The following is a 25,136-nucleotide window of genomic DNA, read 5'->3' on the forward strand; positions in this document are numbered from 1 at the left end:
ATGAGAGGAAATGAAAAGAATTAAACAGCCTGTCAACTCTGCCTAAATGCATTTATCTGGTCTCATTTATAAAGTATTTTACAAATGTTTTCAACACATACATGAAATGAAGTTGTGATTCATCAAACGTATGTCTTAAAAAATGTCTGGTTTACCCTTTCGAGCTGATATCAGGTGATGTGGAAATGAACAGTAAGAATGTTCACTACGTACGGACAAATTCGCTCTTCTCATGATTTATAGATGAGGTCTGTTGTGAATTGGGTCGCTTTGTTTGTCATTTTTTAAAAAGTGGTTCCCCCAGAATAACAGTTTGGAGAAACACAGGGCAAGACCATACAGTCTATGGGCTAGATAGGCAATAGAATAGGCTGACAACTCAAATACTGACGACTCCATCAGATAAAATGACATTGTGTATGCATGTGACGGTGATGAAGCTTAACAGCTAACCAATAAAGCACCCAGTCCATTGTGCTTTGGTGCCAAAAGCAATAACACGTGAATGATTATGTGTGCAAGCTATTGGTTTTGAGGGCAAATTATATTAATCCATACCATGACTTAATTATGGTCCCCCCCCCCCTGTTTAATTGGACGGATCTTGACTGTCCCAGTTAGCTCTGCATACATTTGCACGGATCAAAGCATAGGTACGAATGCTCTTGCTGCTTCTGGTGAGGGAAGAGGAGTGGTATCGTAATGTGTAATCCCTTCATATGTTCCTGTTTTCTATTGAAACCACACTTACATCTTCAGTTTCACTGACTGATACCTTAATTAATTAATTGAAACACAGAAAGTGCTGTGTATTATAATTTTAAGAGAGAAATGAAAAACAACAGCCTCACTCTATATTTAGGGTGCAAATTAGACTTTCAAACAAGCAGCAACACCCACTTGAAAAATCTCAAACACCCAATAAGAGGGGGGTGGCAAAACAAAGTCAAGAGAAATTGCCTCATGGCATGATACACAATTGTCTCTTGTATTTCATTATCCTCCTTACATCTTGTATGTAATATGTGTTGCAGGCCTGGATCTATTCAATATGACAAAAGCAATACAACAAATCGCTTCTTGTTAATGGAAAATAAATATCCATTCCAACAGTGTTGTGTACAGCAAAACAAATACCTCATCTATTTCTATACCCTTTAGAGAACAAAACATCATTTGAGTTCATTGTGTAGAAGCCCCTCCCCATGAGGGGCCCCGTAAGACATGTTGGTTTACCACACTGGAATTCATCTGCTCCGTCTTCACAGTCTTTTTGGCCATCGCACAGCCACACGCTGGAGATGCAGTTCCCACTCGGACAAGCAAAGTGGCCTTCCTCGCACTTCTGCCCATGGGAAACTAGGACGAGCAACAAAACCAAGTCAGTCCTCTGGGCATTACCAATGATTGAGGCCATTATCCTTTCCTAAGCTCTCTCTGAATATCTTATTTCCCTGTCATAATCACCTCTGAAAATGAGATCTGTCTTAAGTCTTTTCTAATTGAAGCTGGCTTCTCTTAATCTGTCCCTGAATGCACACGCAATATAGCGCGTCACTCTGCGTGTGTTTGTGTGGGGGTGCTCACCCTGGCAGTTGGTCTCGTCAGCATAGTCTCCGCAGTCGTTTGCGCCGTCACAGATCCATGCTGGGTGGATGCACAGTGAGGTGGAGTTACAGCCGATGAAATCCTTTTCCATCACCCCCAGCTTGTAAAAGTGAGAGCAGTCGGTGTGGTCTGAATACAAAACACAGCACCACAATAATTGTCTTGTCACAATGGAAGTAATGGTGGAGGTAAGGGTGAGACAGGCAATCTTTCAGTCTGATCCAAATGACGAACACAGATCTAAGTTACTGGATCTATCTGATCCACAAGTAGAGCTGTGTGTTTAGATTTTCATTTTTTACCATAATTGCAATGCAAATCACAGGCTAAAGGACTTACTGCAGCTTTTTTCGTCTGAGGCATCGGCACAGTCGATGACCTGGTTACACCAGGCTGAGCTGGGTACACAGCTTCCATCCTTGCACGATGATTCTGATGAGCCACACGTGACATCTGGGGGAGAGAATTAGCATTTCAAAAAGGTAATGGAAACAGCACTCAGAGGCAATTACAGGTACAGCTGACAACAACACTTAGTCAACTTCTTTCTGGGGGTGGTTGAAATTTGTCCCAGTTGAAAACTGCCGGATAACAATACAATAATTACATTTTCTAATAGCAATAGAGAATGTTATTGTTGATGCCAAATTAAAAACAAAATGCAAAGCTGAAGATGGCACACCATAGTGGAATAAACTTCTTCCTGAAATCCCAGTCTGCTAAATTGGAAGGTCCACATTAATTAAGAGAACACCTTGTGGGCTCAATCAGCTACAGTATTAAGAGCTTATATACCTTTGATGCTATCCAACTTTAGTCCAATTACAGCAAGGGAATGGACACAACTGTACTGTTTTCACCATCAAGGCCAAAACAAAATCAGTCTGGCCATATTGACAAGACATTGAAATATTGTCCAGGCATTTAAGGGTAGCGGTTCAGAGCCTCTTTGAAATGTCTGCACTCTTTATGATCTTGGGGCTCGTTAGACAGTGAAGGCTTAGCACAGCATGTGGCCTCACATTCCGTATTAATATAAGCATTAGTGCTGCTGGATCCTGCCATCAGAGGCAGGACGGATTGAACAGGAGATCAAACTGCTGTGACTCACTGCTGCAGAAAGCTTCGTCAGAGTTGTCCCCACAGTCATCGATCCTGTCACAGAAACGACTGCTGGCCACACACCGTTGGTTGTAGCAGGGTCTGAAACCCTTCCGACAGCTCCTGTTGTCTGAACACAGTGAAATTCATGAATAATTAAGATATGACCAAATGCTTGCCACTTTTTAGTACCATAAATATTAACGACAGGCATCAATCAAATGTCAGCTATTTCTCCGAGACTGCTAAATCAAAGCAACACATTTGATCTGGTACTCTACGTTCTTATCCAAATCTGCTTCAGACACGTTGTGAAGTGCTTTCTTACCACAGTATTGCATCTTCTCATCTGATTTATCTTTGCAGTGGGCTACTCCATCACATGTTAGCTGGTAGTTTATGCACTCGCCATTCCCACACTCAAATTCAGTGTGGATGTTGCAGGAGGAGTTTTCTGCTGCAGAGGAAGACAATGAGGGTGACGAACTATGACTGTCAAGATCTCAACACACTTCATACAACACAGGTTAACCCAGAGGCAACATTTCACTGCCTACTGTAGTGAACTCCACATTTACTCCAGCAACCCAGTTTCGGTTCAACATTTGTAAAATGTCATAACTGCATTCAAAATAACCCCATTACTCTTATAAGCTACTTCAGCTTGACGGAGATATGAGCTGTGAAATCCTGGCACATTCTGATGTTCAGTTGTATAGGACATTTTCATTCCATCTAGTACACCGATAATACATGTCAACAATGTACTTTTAGTTATTTCAGACATCAGCCATGAATTCAAATTCCAACAATGAATCCTTCACAGACTTTGAGCAATCTCTGTCTCAGCTTCTTGCTCTAGTAGTGAGCGGAATCGGGGTGTGGAAGAAAAAAGCCTGTCGTCCTCTACCGTGACATCCAGGCTACCATCCAGCTCTTCTGACTCACTTGCCATGTTTAGTCTGGCCAAACCTCCCTCGTTTGAACAGCTCCTCCCACCTTATGTTCTATCCTCACATTGCATTTCAAATTCAACCAGCAATCTGTCAAATTAGAAAGCCAGACAACATTGAAATGCTTGACTGTGACACCCAATACTTTCAAGTTTGCTTTCTGCTACCTGCTGGCAGATAACATTATAAGTGTTATTTTCCTGAGCGGTATTGACTAAAGACTGCTGGAATCATTACGAATGTAATGCTTATGCAAAGAGGAGGAGACATCTTTCTGTTCTTGACAGTTCATGCTTTCCTGTTTGTGTTGTGTTATGCTCAAAGACATCAATTCAAAGACATCAAAGGTTCATGTAAAGAGCACAAACAAGAGCTTAACCTGAGTGTGGACAGAAGCCAGGTTAAACTACGCATGTAAATGTATCCATAAAGAGTGCTAATCGATATCTGGTACTGAGAATGTTCCAAGCGTTAGCATTTGTGGTGTAATTGAATCTTAAATCGTCATGACTTACACACGCATCTGTTGTCATCCAACAGCACACGTTCTCCACGGCAAGTGCAGTTGACCCTCCCATACGGCGTCAGGAGACAAAGGTCACCGCACCCTCCGTTCATGTGTCGGCATGGGGATAGCTCACCTTTAATAACAATCAAAAAGAAATCGATTGAGCGGTCAGATGCAGTCAAAGGAAAAAATCTCCCCTTGGGCACAGTCTGTGAGATGTCATCAGTCTAAGATGTCCAATACCTTCGTGGAGTTATCTTCTGAACCGTCCTTGTCTCCTGTATTATTGATAAGTGATATTCCAAATTAATCTTAAAAATCTTTGGCAGAGAATTTGGATTCTCTGCGCTTACCATAGGACGGATGTACTTCCTAAATGGTTGGTAAATTAAGAAAGAAGCTCTTGTTTTTTTTTATCTGAGGGCCTGACACAAAACCTAATCAATAATGTTAATGCATGAGATAGCTGGTATAGATTTTTTCCTATAAAATAAAATTGCAGCTGAGATGGAAACCTCTTGGTGTGATGTGTTATGGCATGAAATTGTTTGTAATCACAGATACCAGCAGGATTAAAAAAGTACAGCACTAAACCATAAATAGGCAGATGAATCATTGTTATTCAATAACACATTTTTAGGACAGGTATTTTTATTTATTTGTTTTTTATATTAAGCATGGATCTGATTTAAGTGTAAAATGCTGCCATTTAAAGACTCATAGGGGGTCAACATATGAATAAAAGGGGCTGTTCTGTTGTTAAAGGCTACCACTATCCTTACTGACAGGTAGCAAATGTATTACAATTTTTGGTCCTTCTCTGCCTGCGGCGCTGTGTGAAAATGCTTTGTGTAGCGCTGTGGGAATCATGTATTGCTTTAAATCGCATGACCAAACTGCAGACATAAAAGAAAAAATCAAATGCTCGTCTAGTCCTGAGAAAAAAACGTAGCAAAGAAGCTTAGCAACAAGAGACATCAGTATCACGATCACAGACATGTGCGTGTACGTTGGAGACCCTCTGTTATTACCTGCCCTCCAGCCATGAGTATTTTATTCATGAGGAAAGAAACTATTGCTCTGCTCTGCAACTCAAGTAAACCATTTGCATGATTATCTATATTCAGGATACTCATGACAAGGACAATGCAAGAGGTTAACAATGTACAAACAGAAAAAGTAGAAACTGATTATCAGATCAGCCATTGTTGGTCACTGCACATTATGCTGTAGACAAGCAGGTGCGCCCATGCAGGTCATAGGATTATTTCTCATGACGAGATAAACGAGGAACAGCGTGGCTCTAGGCATCTGAGTCCAACCAGTGGGACACGCTTAAGCCCACTCTCCTTTGTCCTACTTGGAAATACAACTTTTTACGACACTTTAGAGACTCCCTTTAATAAAGGCAATTAATAAAAAAAGTAGCCTACGTTGTGTAGGCTACTTTTTTTAATTAATTGCCTCTGAAACTTAAGTTTCTAGCCATTCTAAATAAGATTACGTTCATTTGTCATACCCACTGTTTTTAACATCACGATGAGAAGCATTTTTTAAATATTTGCTTTTAATTAATACAACATTTATGACATACCAGTTGTCAGATATTATCCGCCAATATTACCAATAATGTACTTTTACTCATCTTTAACAAGGTCATATAAATATCCTGCCTCAATGTGTGTCACAAAGTTTCCAAAAAAACAAAAAAATTTATTTTTAGGCTATGCTCGTCAAAAAACGAGTATCAGCTAAAATGTGGTTCTCAGATTTCTTTATTTGAATTTAGAGTGTATTGTCTATTTGACAGGAACACTGCGCTGTAAATTGCATTCAAACTGTATTAGTGGCAGAGATGAACTTAATAAATATGAACATGCTTACAGTAAACTTCTGCCAACAAGCACACATTATTGCCCAGGCACCTGCACACATAATACACAAACATTTGCAGACACAACACTGCATCCGACGGACATCTCCGTGTGTTCAAATACTCACAGTTGTTGGTGTCCCTGGCCACAGCTATAATTCCCATTGGTTGATGAGGTATGTCTGCTCGAAGCACCTTGGTGTCACCACCCGTGTACTTGTTTGATCGCAGCACAGACCTGCGGGCCCAGTCTGACCAGTAGATGAAATCTGCATAGATGGCAAGCCCGTAGAAGTTCCCAGGTCCTGACTTCACTATGACCTAAACATTGTAGAGCAAAGGACCCATGTTAGAACTGCTTTCCATCATGCTTTTCAGATTTAAGGCCCGTGCTGTCAAATGCCACTCGGGTACTAGCAAATTTACAGTACATGTGAATGATTCTATATGCCAGAGTAGATAACACAGCGATAACAAAAGCATACGTATATTTTACACAGTCAATATTTGCACCTTAGATCTGGCTGGAAAAAGCATTGGCAGAATTTTGAGTGCAACTGTAGAAATAAATGCAGAAGATAATGCTTTGACTCATTAATCAACACATCACCCCCGCTGCCCACATGACTGCTTAACCCAGATGTTGGGGGAGTAAATGACAGTGTCATTGGCAGGGAGGCAGGAATCCATCAGATGCCTCCTGGTGGGACTCTCCAGGTTTGTGGGGGATTGTGTGTGTGTGTGTGTGTGGTGGTGGGGGGTGGGTGGGATAAGGGCCACCAGCGGCTTTGTAGTCTCAGACATTAGTGGGACAGGCTTGTAAGCACCGTCACATTAGCCCTGTGCCATACTGGGATTAATAGGACAGGTGTTGATTAAAGGAGCCCAGCGTGTGGAAGCAAAAACTGGCCATCAGGAAAGTGAGAGACAGAAAAAGAGGCAGATAGAGAAAGAGAGGGAAAGATAGATCGCCAGATGGGATTGGATGGAACATATTGATGGGAAAATTAGATTAAGTTTACAGCCAGCTACATATTACTTTTGCGCTGAAGCTGTGTTTTGGATAAATGTGAACATATTTTATACGTTCTAATCTTTCACTCTCCAGCAATGTGGAAATAAGGTACTTCAATTGCAATCGCCAGCAAACTCCAAACTGATGACCTCAATGAGCCTCGGTTTTACATGGAAACATTAAAATACCCGGAGAGTACAATGCTGACATTGAACTCAAATGACACTAATCATTCCCAGACAGCTCTCAATGCATATTCAATCTATTCATGGTAAAAAAAAGACCATATTTCCCCACCTAAACATGCTGATAGCTTCCCCTATAATGCACTCTTGTGCCCTTTGTGAAGCACTGTATTCGTTAACAACACGGGTTGTCCACTCTCAAAATGGCACGGGGGAGTGAGCCCTGCCACAGCTCTTGTTCTTTTCTGCCGCCAACCTGACAGCATGTAATGGCACTGCTGCAGAGAAGAGGGTTAGCTGGGCATTCAAGGGCACTCCACCATCATCCAAGTCTTCATTCATAGGACTCGATACGTAATTGGTGTTCTATAATGGGTTTTATTCTACCTAATCTAGGGCCTAACCCATTTTCTTTTATTATTCCAAAATGAAATTCTGCAGCCATTGGCGATTTTGCAAAAATCCCACTGGAGTGACCAGGAGCCTTAAGCTTCCATCTCCGCAGTACGTTCTTGTATATATTGGATGGGTTGTCTTAAGATGTTCACAATTGCAGTAAGGATAAGTGCTGAAGTTGACAATCAGCTACTTCTGTTTAATTTACACATTTTAATTGGAATGGTGAATTTGCACCCAGGGCGGTCTCACTGCAAAGCCTTCATTAGCAGGACTCCACTGCAGCAAGGGCAGGTGGGGACCCAAAGGTGAAGGCTTGCTGAGCCGTGTGACCCGGCTCAGCAAGCCTATGGGTAACTAATTGAGATGGGCCAAGGTGCTGAGCTGTTGAGGTCATGTCAAGCTAAAACTGAAATCCATAGCAAAAAAAGTCAATTTTGTACTGTAATCTTTAATATGTCCACTTATTTATAATATTTTTGTCATCCGGCTGTGATTTTATACATTGTACATGCAACAAAATTAAAACTCCCCTCCCTGAGCTTCTTTACTTTAGCAGGGAATGGCTTCTGTGAATAAGGAAACCATCTGTCCCCTCGGAGCTGAAATATCAGAAAGAACATCAAGAGGTATTTCTGATCCTATCTTCTGTATAGAGGATCATGTTTCAGGAGCTCAATAGGAATGGGAGATTAAATGGAAGAAAAAAAGTTTCATTTCAGGAGAAAAAGGCAGATCAATCTGACACCCTTGTTTCTCTTATGTTGTCTAATGAAACATCTCCATCACTGAGAGTTTTGTGGAAGAAAAACTTGCTTTGATTCATGGGAACTTCAAAGGGGATACAAAAAAAGGTGGACCTTTTAAATAAGACCCTGATAATGACAGAGATAAACAAATCCATTGCTTGAAATTAAGCAACCACACTTAATATCCTTTACCCTATTTTCATACTCACATATCTGCTGGAACCATCGTAGTCACATCTCTCAATTTTGCCAAGGCTTCCATCTGAAAAGTAGAGCTTCTCTGCGTTGTGGTCAATAGTCAGTCCATTGGGCGTCAGGATATCAGAACCAATGATGACCCTCATGTTGTTGCCTGCTAAGGTGGATCTCATGATGCTGGGTCTCTGCTCATTCCAGTTGGTCCAAAACATCAGGCTATCATGTGAGAGGGACAACCAAACATGGAATTACTAGTGAGCAGTCTTTTCATTTACAATTCAAGCATTAGTGGCTTCATCTTAATGTATAGATGTGACCAGAGACTTTCTCCCTCTCCAAAAGACGCACTACTTCACCTTGGTACTTCTATGAATTCACACCACCTGGGCAAGAACCACAAAGTACGTGCAGTCTATAATTAAATCAGGGAGCAGGAATGATGGCTTTTTAAAAGAGCTGCTATACCAGGAAACTCTCTGCCATGCTGGCATAACAAACCCTAATGGACAGGGAAATGTTCCTCCCCTGAATTAATTGCTGGGGGTTTATGCAGTTGTTTCAGTCAGTTATCAACATGTTGCCAAAACCTCCGTGGCCCGCCATCGGCTTCCCCTGTTTGCCCTGAAGGAGCTCATCACCGATAAAGTGGAGCTCAGTTTCTCTTTGATAAAACGGATTAGCATCACACATTGTGAGATAGAGGTCATTTATTCATATTCCCTTGTGTGAGGACTTCTAAGAATATGAAAAAACACAGATGATAGCAACGGAGTAAATAAATGAAAGATGTATATCTTAGTTTATATGGGTTTGCAAGATGGATGGTTTGAAATCCACAGAGATGCAGATAAACCGTGAAAAAAAAAAAAAGAGGTGGATATGTTTCAAATTGTATAAAAAAAACCTTTTCAGCTCCTGGGTTCTCACTTCATACAATGATGAAGTCATGGAAGTCCTCTCTAGTGTGCTAATAAGGGTTCCGGTCAGAAGTCACAACCAGGGACTGCGAATTAATCACTTGAGTTTGAAATCTAATTATCAGACAGTGCTGCTGGGGTGGGATGGATATAGTGCCACATTGCCAGCCAAGGATATAGGCTGAGGTCAAGAAATTAATTTAGTAATAAAGTACAAAAGAAGGAGCAATATACTCCTCACTCTTTTCAGACTGCTCGCAGAAACATTTTTATATTCATGAATATGCAAGTGTTACATGAGAACAGGATGTGACAGGAAGACTGAGGTGTTATTTTTTGAACAACAGACAGGATTGTTCAAAACATCTGAGAGTAAAAAAGAAATCTGAGAGATTTCTTTTTTTTTTTTTACTGGCACACTAAAGCAACTGTTAAATCAGGTATTCACAAAGCTATGAGTACAGCTCAGAACAGATAAAAACACTTACACCTGAAGTGTGAACATGCAAACCAAAACACATTCTATATCTCAGACCTATTGCTACGAAGTTTGTCGCTGAATAAATCCAGGCTATGAGGTTGCCAAAATGATTGAAAGCAAATATAATCACATTGACAGCAAATACTGTACATAGGGGCTGACTTGTTACATACAAGCATGCACATAAATATGATTTATTCTAGTTTAATCCCTGGCATCAACCTCCTGTATTAAGGGTCAATTATCAATAGGCTTTCTAGAAAGTTCTGAGAGCAATGTGTATCCCCAAACGTTACTGTATCTTTGGGAGAAAGAAAGACCTGGCTGATTGAATGACATAATTCTGTTATGTGTCTTCTGGACCATAAAGATAATAATGAAGATCAAAAGCTATATAGAATATAGTGTCATCAGCATAGGAAAAGCAAATACTTAAAGTGGTAAATAATAGAGAGGAGATAGACACAAAATATATAGAATTACGTGCCACTAGGTGTCTGATACCGATGCACTATGCTTTCAACTAACTCCAATGTAAAAACCACCCACGTAATTATTAGATGCATAGAAGAACTGAACATAGTATAAAGAGCGAGATAGTCCACACAGGATGGGCGGAAGAGGTGTTGGGTCAAACAAACACAGTACTGTGGATTTGATGCCTCAACCTAACTTCCTGTGAAGACATACATTTATTTTGAAAAGACACTATGCATGTAGCGAGTGGAAACTGACACTCCCACGTCCAAAACTAACGCTAGAGGGGTACCTTGAGCCTTATAGTTTGAAGCTGGGCCACTGACCAAGAGTTGTTATTTGACAAGAGGGGACAGGGAATCTGTTGGTCATGATGTAATTTACATCCATGTCTGTCAAATTGTATTCTATTTGTCATAATTAGCATATAAATTCTTGAGTTATTGCCAACTAGATCAACGTTGAGTGCATGTGGACGTGCGTGATGTTTGTTTTTGTTACTTAGAAGAGCTACTGACTTTTGACACTCATCCAGGGCCAGGACATGCGGATGGTCTTCCTCCGAGAGAGTGACCACGGCCTGTCGACTGAAGGCACCGACTCGCTTCTGGTCCACAGTTTGTCTGGTGATGGTTGAAGTAGTGGAGCTGGTCCAGTACAACGTGTCCCAGGCTCGGTGGTAGGCCAGGCCCTCGACTGAACCCACATCTAAAATAACAGACACATAAGACCTCTGCTCAGGTTCCACACAAAGTAAATGAATTCAGACACCACATCTTGCATGGTTTAATGAAAACACAAGGCCTGGAAAGACAACTCGTGTTTAAAGCTGCATTTGGAAAAGCATAAATGTTGAATATATATCTGTCTAGATAACAAGTAATGGCTGTAACAAAGTGTACTACATCCTTTGTAAGTAAAAAATTAAAGTTGTTAGCGAAACACATACGATTATTTTTGTTTTATGAATGTGTGATCCTGAGGAGCACATATTGATCATGTTGTGGGGCCTTAGGGTAATACAATCAACCCAAATTAAAACATTTAAGTTATCTGCCACTGCCATCTGGGGCCATTAAACTGCAAAGTTCCCCCATTGCAGATTTAGGTAAAATACTGACTTTGCTTGTAACAGATGGCAGGTTCAGATTGTGTTAGAACCGGTATTATGTGTCCTTGGTGATTGACAGGGAGATGACTTCATGTCTCACTACAGACAGCTATTTGTTGATGCAACAGTCACTCAGCAACTGAATATGTTTTCACTGCGAACCAATTTCCTAAACAGAGAATATGATAAGGTCCTCGCAGCCTCCCAGGCCGGGTGCAATAATGTGACTGACAGGGAGGAGACCCTCAGAGAGAGACAGTGATCACAGACAGAACACCTGGCCATATCGTTTGATCATGGACACTAGATGTTGTATTTTGTGGCTATGGTTTCATAAATGACCTTTTGAATGTGACCGCTTGTGCAATATTAAAACAATATTGCACAAGCGTCAATTAATAACTGCAGTAATACTGTGTCACTGAGTTTTCATGTACTCATGTACACGAATAAGACTACTGCTTCCCATGGACCAATTTATGGTATCTGTGGAAATCTCTGATTAATGAATTGTTTCCATTATGCTCTGGGAGACTAAAACTATGACAACGTTTTTTGGGAGAAAAAACTGTAAGCAGCAAAACAAATGTTGGCACCATGCAAAAATAAAAATAAAAATGTCTAACCAGTACAACAACAACACAAATGCCCTGCTGAGTACAATAGAATGTTGAAAGAATCATATAAAATCAGTTGAACGAAGCATTCAATTTCCCTGGAAAGAGGAAACGTAATTCTTTTACCTTACTTACCCTGATAGAGCCTATTTATTAAAATGCAATAAAGACATGCTAAGCCACTGGCCCCTAAGGTCAGCTATAACAGAGTGGTTTCTAAGGGCTTTGGGACCACTGCATGAATCGGGTTCTGTTTGTGTGTGAAATGTCAGCTGTGAATACAGCCCCTAATTAGCCTTAATGGTGAACATTTGGCCCATTCTAGAGATGTGTCCCCTTATCTAAAACCCATAAACTGTGCTCTAGAATACTGCTCTAGAATACTTAAGACACAACCTGAGTCAGCCGATCACTAATTAATAGTTTGCAATAAAAGGTGTCTGGCAGTTTGGAGTTTCTCACAAATTGTTGGCCCGGGCGAGGGAGTAATTAATGGGGCACGTGGAGTTTAATTAGGGAAATATGGATGATTAACATCTTCACCTTCTCTCAAAGACGTGATGCAGGCAGAATCTTTTTGAGGAAAATAGAAGAGATCTTGCTTTTACATACAGTGCAGGAGAAGCTGCATAACATCAAATAAGCTAATTTGACAACAAGGAAGATCGTGGTATCCTAAACCAGTTTTATGCAATTTAACTGCATGCAAAGAAAACAATGTTGCCCTTCCCTTATATAAACTACATGGGTTTGTTTTTACATGTAGTCAAGCCTTTAAATTGTACAGTGTACTCAAATGAATTCTTTGTACCACTTTGATTTAGCGTTTCACAAATGCGGGAGTGTGAAGGACACTTACAGATCCCGCCGAGGGTTCTTATTAACGCTCGTTCATTTCTGGAAGATAAATAAGTAAGCAGAAAGCTCTCTCGGCAGGGTGTGGGAGTAGGAACACTCAGAAAACACTGAGTGGGAAAACTGCCAGTTTCCCAGTGTGAGGGGTCGGTGGGACGGCGCTGAGCTCTGCTCCAAGTGGAAACTTCACAGAGGATGCTAGCCGAGCATAACAGAGGGTTTTGCTGTTCATCTGACTCCAGTCAAGCTTATCAAGACAGGTCTGACTGGGATTTAGTGAAGGAATAGAGAAGGATTGGTTCCATCATTCAATCTGTGACAGTCAGTAAGCAGAAAGCTTTCAAACATAGGTATTATACCCCACTGATACAGTATTAAATGGTCTTTTCAGAGGAATGTTGGGGGCAAAAAAGGAGCAGCAGAGAAGTGAGTATGTCAAGATAAATGCTACAATATTGATGATAATGCTATGCTACCTATGTACATGCTATCAATGATATGTGAATAATGTGCCCCCATATGATTGTAACAGAAATAAATATGACACCATATCTAGAGCGCTGATGTAATGAGAGCAGCACATCACAATAGCAACAGCTGCAGTCAAATGTCAGTGTCTGTACTGGATCTGCTCAGCAACAGTGCCACTGTGCACTGCAGAAGCATGTTGGCAGCAAGCTCAGCCCAACACACAATCCATGTAGTTACATATACAGTAAGTAAAAAAAAAAAAGGCTTGCAAATGTAAACGTCAAATTGCACTTCGAGTACAATTTACATGCTTAAAGTGCTCATGTTACGTTGCAATTCAAAACTTCAGAGGGCCATATTGATTAAAATTGGTAATATACTTGTGCAGTCCAACCTTGCATCGGTCATACTGTAGCATAAGAAGTTATTATCAGTGGTGGGGATGTTGTACATGTAAAAACACTTTGGGATTGGAGAATACTTACTTTCTGCAATAATAGATCTCCCCGTCCAGTCATCGTTAATCATCTGGATGTTTCCGAAATGGACGTCACTGAAAAAGATGCGGTTGGTCCGAGCTGTCTTCTGACTGTAGTCAAAGGCCAGGGCGATGACATTCTTGAAAAAAGCAGGATTTTCAAAAGGCTGGACAGGTGAGTTGAGGTCATTCTCATCAGAAAGGTGGATGCTTTTCAGTATGGTCCTCTCAGAGAAGAGCAGATAACCTTCATAGCGCTCACAGGCAAAGCCGTCCTCTGCCAAGCGACCATGGGCGCAGGAGCAAGTCCGCCGACCGCTACCCAGGTGGAAGCACAGCTGCTGGCAGCCTCCGTTGCTCCTGGCACATGGGTTTGTGCCTTCAAAACACAAACAATTGCTCAATTATTGATTCGTTTCAGTTGCTGCCCCCTTGCAAGCATCTTTAAATTGTACGTGACTGTACATCACATATGAGAATCATTGTAGCAGTGTAGCAGCCGCACATTTTTTGCAAGGGGTATTTTGTAAAAGTCCTAAAACACTAAGTCTAGTGAAAGACTGCAATAGTGAGCGACATTGTGTAAATCAAGACTTGTAAATTGAAACCTTTACCTTTTTCTCTGCCTCTATTGAAGACTGTCACATCCTTCAAATTGACTCCCAGACCACTCCTCACGGTCACAGCCTCACTGGTGTCAGTCTTGAAGCCACGTCGGATTGAACCGTTGGAGTGAGCCCTGAAGTACACCAACACATGAGTGGCTGCAGAGAATCACGCATACTGTACTTTGACTTTTAAAGATACGAGTTAATGGCGAAGTCAGATACATATAAAGACTGATCATTCATTTGAAAATATTAAAGCAAAATCAAAGACTACTGTCCCCCAGTCCTGACATACAATTCAAGTTGTTGATGATCAAAACACAATAAAGCTAACAGCTTCTTTCTGTTGTGGGCCTTGTGATAGGGGGGATGGGGAGAGAAAGAGATAATTGATCTTCAAGTCATGCAAGAGAGGTTAAAAAACATGCAAAACAGACAAACAAACAAAAGAGACACGCAATTAATTATTTAAAAACCATTTGTTAACCAATAGTTTGAAACCTGTCTCAGTCTGTTCTCCAAAGAACTGCAGGTATATGAAAATGTATAAAGCGACCAATTCCATAAAAAGAAAATGCGGCTTCATCAAATGTAACTTTGCGTTTGAATTTACAAAGAGCGAGGAAAGATTCTCCCTCGATGATGACCGTGAATTCTACCTAGAGTATTTATTTAAGAAAATAGGCTGTGACCGTCACGATGAGGAACTGCTGATATTAATATCTTCCGAAACCTTTGAAAGGAAGGGTTTTTGTCAGGTTAGTATTGTGGGTTTTGCAGGGCACTGCATGTGTGTGCATTTATGAAAATAATAAATTACCTGTCAGACCAGTAGATGTAAGAACCAAACACGGCCACTGAGAACAGGTCTACGTTGGCCACTGACAGTACAATCTCCCGGCTCTCCCCCGTCTCAAGGTTGATCCTCTCGATCTTATCCGTGCGAGCGTCGCACCAGTATAATGTATTTTCCTGGAAGGTAAGTTTTAATTGCATATCACAAACCGAACCTCTTAGTCAAAGTCCTATTTTAGCCACAAAAGAGATGAGGTAGGAAGTACAGTATTCAGTAGCAGCACAATGGGGAGGGGGGAGAAGTTGGCGATTGTGTTTTTTGCATCTGTGTGCAACTGTACCTCGTAGTCTATGGAAATTCCATTGGGCCACATGATGCCTGAGTTGACTAAGGTAACCTGGTCTGAACCGTCCAGACGGGAGCGGCCGATGCAGGGGTGCTGGCCCCATTCAGTCCAGAAGAGATACCTGGCGAGCAGAGTAGTACCAATGTTCCTTTACATTGATTTGCTCAACGGTGTGACAAACATTTCTAATGGGGTAGATTATTTAAAATTGAACAATAAAGAGCCTCTCTATTTGCATGACTGCCAACACACTGAAACCAATATATGTGATCGGTAAACAGTGTTGGTCTGCCAATATATCGGTTGGACTTTACAGCAAATAATGCACTCAAATAGGTAAAACACAGACATGAAAACACAAAGACATGGCCTACCCCTTCTGAGGATGTACAGCGATGGCCCTAGGTTGATCAAGGCCTTCAGATATGACCACTGAGCGGTATGCACCATTGAGACGAGAGATTTCTATTAGATTGAAACCATGGTCCGTCCAATACAGGTTTCCTGTGTAGAAAAAAAAGCAATAGCCTGGTGTAAATGCAGCAGTGGTACATGAGAAGGTCCCCTCATGAACTTACACACATTTATGTGGAGGATACCCAACACCGTCACTAAAGCTTGGTGTGTTTTAGCATTTCAAAACAAATGTACTTCAAGCCATAACAAGAAGCATTATACATAAAGTGAGAATCTTCACCAATCAATACCAACTTGACAGCCTACGGTGATAAACTCCCATTGCGACACTAACCAGCAATCCAGTCAACAGCGATGCCTTCCACCCGGCTGATGCCGGTAGTAATGATGTCTTCCCTCCAGGTCTGATCACGTTTGGCCCGGGATATTCTGTTCAGACCCATGTCAGTCCAGTACACCGTGTCATTTCCTGCAAAACATACAATAGAGTTAATTACAAGAGAAAATGGGATGAATGAATGCGGTTGCCACAAAAAAGTGTTTATGCCCTCAAACAAAGCAGCTCATGAAACTGCATTTTATTGCAGCACGGCCCATTTCACCAAATGTTGTCTATAAAGCATGACGGCAAAAATACCCACGCAGTTCATCCACAGCTCTTTGTTGGCATACAGTGGCTGAACAGCAAAGGCAATTGTCGGCAACATTTTTACAGGGCAGTTTACAGCTTCATGCAAAACATGGTGTTGGTAGAACTGTTATCGACCCTTTCTGATTCTACAGCCTCACTGCAAAGGCATATACAATAGCATGTCATGTATTTATGATGCAGCCTTCAAGTGCATCTCCATGCATGCCTGTCAGTTTGGCTCTGTACAGGTTGTTAGGAGGTTAGGTGGTTTAACATGTTTATTTGCACTTTCTTGTTGCTGGTGCTTTCACACGCTGTTAACACATAGCACAGATACGACAGAATAGAGCTGCGGGGCTTTCATCTGTTCTGCTCTGGCAGCCTGGCTTCTGTAATGACAAGTCAATGATGTACGTGAGCTATCAGTTACTGCTCTTGGATGGGCTTAGCAATCCATGGCAGAGAAGAAGGTCTATATAGAAAGTCTCAGTTGAGGAAAGTGCAGTACTTATACGTGTTTATATATATAATTACAGTGGGCGTACACACCTTGGAATTGTTTTATAGAGACTACCATACATTTCTGCCATCAACTATCGTTAATTATTTATGTTCCTTGCGGTTGAGATCATTTGAATACCTGCCACTGAATAAACTTCTGTTAATGGAATTTCATTTGTGTGGATTGCATTGAAATTAAAAAAGAATTCCTTGTAGAGTAGTGACAGCGTAGGTCTGTTGGTCTCTGACTCTGCCACAGTCAGTCAGTTGCGAAAATATTATATTGGTTTCCGCGACCTATTGCCACATTTAAATTTTCTTCTCTCATTTTTTTGCAAACCTACACGGGAAATTCATTGAAAACATGTGGAATCACCCAAGCGTGCATTTTGTTTTATTTGGTGCCTATCTTCTAAAAATAATTGTTACAAATCCTCGGTATATGAAACCCTGTGTGTGTGTGTGTGCGCAGTTTGTTTGTTTTCAGTTGTGTGTATGCAATTTCCTACATAGCTTTTGTTATCATGCTTCAGTGGCAACCAATTATACATATGGAACACTACCGGCCTATAGTATATTCATAGCATTTGCTGGAGTAATACATCTATCATTTCTATCATATATATATATATAATGTGAAAGGGAGCAGGGATGTAACAAATGACATCACGAGCTACTCTGTTCATGTTTTGCAATGCGCGTTACGGGACCTTCATTTGATACAATATCTTGGGAATTGCTTTGTATTAGGATTGTGAGTGAATAGTAATACTGAGGTTTCTATGTAATGTGAATTTTTTACTCTTTCATCTACGCTGCACTTTCACGAGCCCATAGACCGTTATTCATAAGGTTTGAGCCTATTATAACACAATCCTTTCCCTCCGCCTTGTTTTAAGATTGAGAAGGAACGATTTGGACTGTAGGATATAAAGGAGGGAAAGAGCGGCATGTTGTGTAATATAATGTAATTTAGTAACTTTAGTTACATTTAACTAGTTACTTAAGTATTGCTACTTGTATATATATATATTATATATATACTCTGCCACAGTCAGTCAGTTGGGAAAATATATCTCTGATATATCTGCTGACTTATACTCAATATCAAAAATTCCCCTCGTGTGTTGCATGATACCATACCTGCATGAAAGTCAACTCCCACAGCAAACAGTGTCCCTGTAATGGGCATAAGAGCTTCACTGTTGTCATTTGGGTCAAGAGCGATTCCCCGGATTCCCTCATGGATGGAATACATCAGAAATGAGTCAACACCTAAAGAATGACAATTGAGCCATTATACCCGAAACAATGGTGTTAAAGCATTGTGAAACATGAATGCACTATGATTTATGTATAGATCAATCACATGCACTCATCATTCTCATTTAGAGTCATGAATGCGGAAAGATTTCAAAGATGTATGTAGAAACAAATGCTGATAGGAGCGTACAGGCAACTCTTCAGCACATGATTTGGGGAACGTACCCTCGCAAGACATGCGGTCGCTACGCAAGTTGTAGCCAACAGTGCAAGAACAGCTACGGGCGTTTTCGGAAGTGGGGAAGCAGAGCTGTGAGCATCCTCCGTTGTTTATCTGGCACTGGTTTCTTCCTGAATGTTAAGCACAACCAGCAAAAGGCAAGATATAAGGCACCATAAATAGGCGCTTGAGGGTAGTGTGTGTGTGTTTCTGTGTCTTTATCAGTGTGTTGGTAACGTGAGCATGCTTACCTTTCTGACCCTCCCTGTCGTACACTTTCATATGAACCACCCCGCTCGTCTTGTTTCTCAGGATCACAGGGTTCCGTCCGTCTCTCTTGGTAACCGTTCCCATCTGTGCCGATTCCTCATCCGCCCACCAGAGCTTCCCGCCTGAAACAATCAATGTCATTTGCAGATATGGATATTAAAAAATATATATATATATATGGCCACAGACTGCAATGCAAGGGAAAAGTGTACATTTTGCTTCAGGTAGTACCTCAGCATTACTGTATGTCGTCTTTACTGTATGCACACATTATGTTCAATTCAAACACACATTCAAAAACACCACAGCACAAACAAATACCAATTCCAAGTTGCTCTTATGACAGAAAGCCGATCTATTAATTGAGGCGTTCTCTGATCTGATTTGAGATTAAAGACTGGAACACCCTGTTCCCCGCTCTGTCCACAGACCAACAAAGACACATCCATGCACTTCATCAATTTGGCTGCCTGACCAATATAGCACAATTGTAATTTTCAATTGGGGAGGATTTACACATACTTTATATTTTTATGACCATGAGATGCACATCACATTTCTCAATAATTGATATTCAGCAGATTCCCACTCCTCATGCATGAACCGCAGTAATACTTATCAATCTAATTTGGTAATTTTGGTCACAGAACATGAAAAAAAGATTCAACCTCATCTTTCTTGTTTCATAAGATCATATTTCATGAGAGAAAATTCTCTCTCATGCGCCAATCTTTGAGTTTAAAAGCAAAGTGCTGGGTCTGGCACCAAGGGAAATGACAACATGTACTGTAGTTGTTATGTGTCATTACGTTTCACTGTCTACTCCCTGACGGACCGGCTGGTCTGTCTGGCTCTGTGTGACAGTGAACCTCGAGGCATCAGTAATGCTGCCGCCGTGAGCATAAGTGATGAGTGTGTCTTTGTAAAGAGGCACATGCACAATAGGCTCCTGGCACACCCAGCCACCGACACACTATCCTCCAACCACCCAATTCTGTCCTCAGCAGAAATCAGCGATGCACAGTCCGGGCACTTTGCCACAGACTCTCAATTTTTAAAATCCCACTGAAGTGCAAAGTGGAGAAGAGTCAGGTGGGCTCCTCTCGCTTCAAAATAGACACTGTATATGGAGTGGAGATGGACTTTGAAAGGGCCACAATTGCAAAAATGAACCATTACACGTAGGAGGCGGGCTTTAAAATAGGCAGCATTATGGAAAGGAAAATTCCTACTTATAAAGTAACATAGAAATTGGTTATTGAAAAGGATCATCTTTCTCAAACATTAAAACATTAAACAAATGTTTTAGAAGCATAGCAACACTCCACACCAAGGAATGACTGCTAAGCAGCAGCCACCACAAATGAAATGACTTACAGGTAAATAAACCCTTCTGAGCTACTTTACTGCTGCAGTTTATTACTCTCTTCGGCTACAGTATATTACTGTACAAGTACACTATATAGAAAATTTATGTAGATGAGAAAAGCACTATCTTGCAGTCAATACACGATATCAGACGATTTGTATTTACAAAAAACAACCAAAAATGTTGCCCTTTGGGTTTTAATCTACAAATATCACATGCAGCTAAGATACTTTTTTGTTTTTTGATTTATTTAGAATAAAAACACAAACACACAGAAACAATTCCCACCTGCATTAATAGCTTTGGGCTCAATGTCATCCCTGAAGGGAACACATAACTCGTTTTCACAAATCACACAAATTCCCATGAGTGAGAATGACAGTCTACATGCAGTTTACAAAACATTTGACCCTGGAGGGCACGCTAGCCCAGATTAGCTTTGCACTCTGTGTTAATTTGATGCCGTGGGGACCGCTGGCTAGCTGCGATTGCTCGCTGGTGGCACATCATATTCAATTTCCACCTCAACCGCCAGTTTGATTCCAGGCAAGTCAAGGCTGATGGATCACCTACATCTTCTAAATAGAAGCCCTTACCTTTTCCTCAAGCCAATCCAATTATTACAGAGCCCCGAGATCTGAGTGGATCGACCTTGTGTCCCTAACAGTGCCTTCATTACATCTTTTCACAACCAGCCTGAACAAGCACTAAGACATGTGTGCAAAATGTAAAAGTCAAAAGGAAACATGAGCACCACATGCGTGTTTGTTTCAACACACTGCTGAGTGGATTGTCAGTTTGATCAATTATAGTTATTTTGCTCTCTGAATCTGACAGGTTAGGGTTTAATTTAGCCGGTCACTTGTGGATCTATCAGGGAGATACAGATCCTGATAGAACTCAAGCTTTCCTCATTCACACATGACGTTGTTGAGTAACCTCAACCACTTTAAACAACCAACTGATCGATCAAGCTATCACAGACAAGAAAGAGTCGAAACGATTGCTAGATTGGTGTTAATTAACGTCCGTTGATCAATCAGCACAAGAGACTTTAATTACCCATAATTGTCAATATCTAACATGTTATTTCCCTAGCAATGGCTGTACATGTAGTTATCTGTATATCAATATTGTAATTATAATACTTTGTTCTATTCCATTAGGAATCGAATCAGTTTGCTGAGCTAGTAAGACAAAGAAGAAAGAAAGAAAGAGGAGATAAAGAAAACATTGGGGTATAAACCGAGTGGATGGTCAGCAAATTCACTTAATTGCATCTTTCACCATGGAGACAAAACAACAACAACTGCAGAAGGGACATTTCTCTGTAATGGGTATCGCCAACAGACTATTCCCTTGTCAACAAAAGAGGCTCAGGACTGGAAAATGACATGTCGGGCTGCTGCCCTGCTGTCAACCCCGAGCCTCATTTTCAGCTGACCCTGCACATTTTACAAGCAGCTCAATGGTCTACGGAAAAGGAGGAAAGCATCTTGGTTCAGTATGAGAAGCTGAATGTCTCACTGACAACAACCAGTGAGTGAACATTACACCAGATGCAAAACACTAATCACAGGCTAAGAGAACTATTAAATGTGCTCTTTGCTCAGCAGCAGCATTTACAGTCAACATTAAAGTCGTAGTTTTGAATGGGTTTGAAATGCATATAGACACATAGTGAGCTGTGTTGTTTTTACACTGAATGAGGTATCTCTGCAACATAATTGAGGAAAATAGCTCTATCATTGCTGACGTATAATCTGGTAAAGGTTGAAAAAGAAGATATAATTTGCTTCATGCATTATTAAACACTAAACTTAACGTTCCAAATGTAATATTAATATCTACACTTAACAGTGGGTAAAGCCAATCATCTCATGCCTAGATTATAAAAAAAGGATGTCATATCTCATTAACGGTGGTCTTATGAGTATAAAATATACTTTTCATGCTCACATGAATCCAAATGTAAATGTTCAACCACAGTGAAATTTCTCTTTTTAAAAAAGTATAATAGCGATGCAATACAGGGCTGTTCATTCTACCATTCAGAACAATTTCCTCAACATAAGAAAATGTCATTAATTGTGATTGATGAAGACTTGCAAACACCATTTCACTGTTTTGCTGTACCTGCTACTGTGCAGGAACCGAGCCATTAGTCTATGTCACCTTCAGTTTTATCTCTCGCAGTAACGCAGTAATGAAGTCTCCGTCGTCCATATAAGAAACAGTCCTCCATAGTCAAAGACTTGACTGTAAGAAATGCCTATAAAAATGATCCAAAAAGATGTGGCTTGGGGTTGCAGAATGCTAACGGATAACAAACAGTGGGATTCCAACTGCCACTGCTGTGTTTTTCTGTGTGTGTTTATGCTCTCAGCACTTACAGCACTGGCAGATATCCACCACACATGAAATGAATAAATGCCATGATAAATAACAAGCTTCAAGAACAACACTATTGATTTCATTTTTTCCTTAAAAAATAAGAATGACTCTTTGGTCCAAACACACACACACACACACAATTACACACACCTGACGACTCTCTTGTCAGTATGCTTTCTCCCTTCTCATTACCAATCTTGGCAATGAATAGCATTTGCATAGCTCACTGGGAAGCTTCCCAATTGCAGCACTGTGGAAGTGAGACAATTTAGAAATTCTGATTTGATTTGAAAAAATAAAATAAAAATGAAATTGTATTAGTCACCCATTTGAAGTATACAGGTATAGCCCAAATAGCAGTTTCGTTATTTACCAATACAGTAATAAAGGTTGATTTCTGTGGGCTACTGCACTGAGTATTACTGTGATTGTACAATGCTGTCAATGCATTTCAACAATGTTGCACATTTTCTGTAGCTGTGGCAGAGCTAGCATGTGTTTCAGTTTGAACTGACATACTGTGCTAATTGGAAGCCTCTATGTTTGTAGACAAACAAGGAAACGCTGAAGAAAAGGTAAGAGCCAAACCTTGTGAGTTAAGACTGATGTAATGCGAGCTACAGGTACCGGGAGACCGGGGAGTTTTGTAACACTGTCAATTTGTCCGATCAGAAAGGAGCTGCGATGATGTCATCAATACCGTACACTCCCATTTCTTTGTTGAACTCACAAGAGAAGTGACATTTCTCTGTGAGCAAAATTGTGATATTTCGGCCCAAAAAATATTTTCAGGTCAGAAAGTATTTTTTGCCTTGTATTCATTGTATTGTAGATATAACGGTTTGGCATAAACAACCTAAACAAGCGGTTTCGCAAGTGTAATTAGATGTTTTGCATGCTAATGTGGTATATTTTCAGGCCTTACACAGTACAGTGGAGACCCCAAGTGTAGTTGTATTAGATGAAAACCAGATGTGCAGGAGACCAGGGGCAGAAGGGTGGATGTGCAGAATGAGGGGGGCCACATACATTCTCTCATTGTTCCGCCCTGTATGCGGCATGACATGTAACCTATATAAAGATGAAGCGAGAGCCCTAAAGGAGGGACTTTCTGATTCGACTTGAGACCTCCGGACGATCTAGACGTCCGTAATGGCATGTGTTGCTTGTTTGTAATAAACTTGATTATACCAGCAAGAACAGTGTCCACGGAGCATCCTTCATCATCACTTCAGCAGACCTGTCCCATGCAAGACACTACACTAACTTTAAATCCACATGCTAAAACAGTTTTGTAATAGCTGCTTGGGGTGCGCGTCATTGTCACAGTTCATTAAAAAGTATTTTCTGGGCCCACAGAGCTTGGACCAGCCATCGACATTTGCCATAGCTGTGGCAGGGAATGACCCTTAAGGCCTATGAGACACATGCACCTGCAGCAATTGTTTTAACGTAATTTTTTATTGTTAAAGAAAAATTACATTTTTCACTTCATAAAAAACAAACATAAAAGACTGTTTATTTTTCATCAAGACCTTCCATAAATTGAATTGAATCATTTGCTCCAATAAAAGTTATTACTACCATCCCCAGTCTCCCCAATGTCTCTCCAGAAATTGCAGGTATAGATTTCGGAGGATTTCTAAATGAACCTATGAGTTGATGGATTACGTGACACATTGGATTCAACACTGATACCAAAAATCAACACATAATGAACATCCCCCTTCCTTTTCATTACGAAAGGGGTGAGAAAATCAATCATCAATCACTGCTGCACTACGTTTTAATTATCTAATGCCCCCTGCTCCTCCACACAAAGTGAAGCACAACTGTTGCAAGGCTGACTAAATAGCTCCATTCTACAGCCACTTAACCGGTTAAACATGTAATCCCTCCACACTCTCTGACTAATCCCTAATGGCAATCTGATGCACTCGTGACAAACTCCACTCACCCATCACCGCCAGAGCCGTGCCTTTGGCTAACTCCCTCTTTAGAGTCTCCAGCACTTCCAGCCCATTGCCGTCCAGATTGCACCTGTTGATAGTGCCATTGGCTGAGCTTAGCCAGTACAGCTTGTTGGCAGTGTAGTCTATTGAGAGACCTGTGAAGGAGGGCGACACCAGGTTAGCAATCATTTGTGTTAGGATTCGCTGAGACACGAGCAAAACACTACATCAGAGACTAACAAAATAAGTAATAAATGGAAAACAAAATCATAAAATAGTAAATCAGCTGTAAAAAGGGAGTAGACTAGGCATGCTACATGTAATCTTCCTACATGTGAAATCCTTTTGACTAGACTTCAACATTGTTACAACAGTA

The 25,136-nt window shown here is 40.8% G+C and overlaps 1 protein-coding gene across 1 annotated transcript in view; it reads right to left on the bottom strand.

Annotated features, from left to right (window-relative positions):
• lrp1bb (low density lipoprotein receptor-related protein 1Bb) overlaps window positions 1-25,136 on the bottom strand; it is a 230,752-nt gene that overhangs the window by 55,520 nt on the left and 150,096 nt on the right. The window contains exons 31-49 of the mRNA XM_076109566.1: window positions 24,766-24,915; window positions 19,027-19,167; window positions 18,781-18,906; window positions 18,436-18,567; window positions 16,495-16,629; window positions 16,118-16,247; window positions 15,738-15,864; window positions 15,422-15,573; window positions 14,608-14,732; window positions 14,001-14,372; window positions 10,980-11,169; window positions 8,598-8,802; window positions 6,172-6,364; window positions 4,178-4,303; window positions 3,038-3,166; window positions 2,720-2,839; window positions 1,948-2,061; window positions 1,588-1,737; window positions 1,237-1,359 (exon numbers count right to left, since the gene is read on the bottom strand). Coding sequence (XP_075965681.1) covers window positions 1,237-1,359; window positions 1,588-1,737; window positions 1,948-2,061; window positions 2,720-2,839; window positions 3,038-3,166; window positions 4,178-4,303; window positions 6,172-6,364; window positions 8,598-8,802; window positions 10,980-11,169; window positions 14,001-14,372; window positions 14,608-14,732; window positions 15,422-15,573; window positions 15,738-15,864; window positions 16,118-16,247; window positions 16,495-16,629; window positions 18,436-18,567; window positions 18,781-18,906; window positions 19,027-19,167; window positions 24,766-24,915 — 2,940 coding nt within the window. The remainder of the gene's footprint in view (window positions 1-1,236; window positions 1,360-1,587; window positions 1,738-1,947; window positions 2,062-2,719; window positions 2,840-3,037; window positions 3,167-4,177; window positions 4,304-6,171; window positions 6,365-8,597; window positions 8,803-10,979; window positions 11,170-14,000; window positions 14,373-14,607; window positions 14,733-15,421; window positions 15,574-15,737; window positions 15,865-16,117; window positions 16,248-16,494; window positions 16,630-18,435; window positions 18,568-18,780; window positions 18,907-19,026; window positions 19,168-24,765; window positions 24,916-25,136) is intronic.

Source organism: Anarhichas minor, unplaced genomic scaffold (assembly GCF_050575085.1).
Source record: "Anarhichas minor isolate MPS153535 unplaced genomic scaffold, ASM5057508v1 ptg000004l, whole genome shotgun sequence".
In the NCBI taxonomy this organism is placed as follows: Eukaryota; Metazoa; Chordata; class Actinopteri; order Perciformes; family Anarhichadidae; genus Anarhichas; species Anarhichas minor.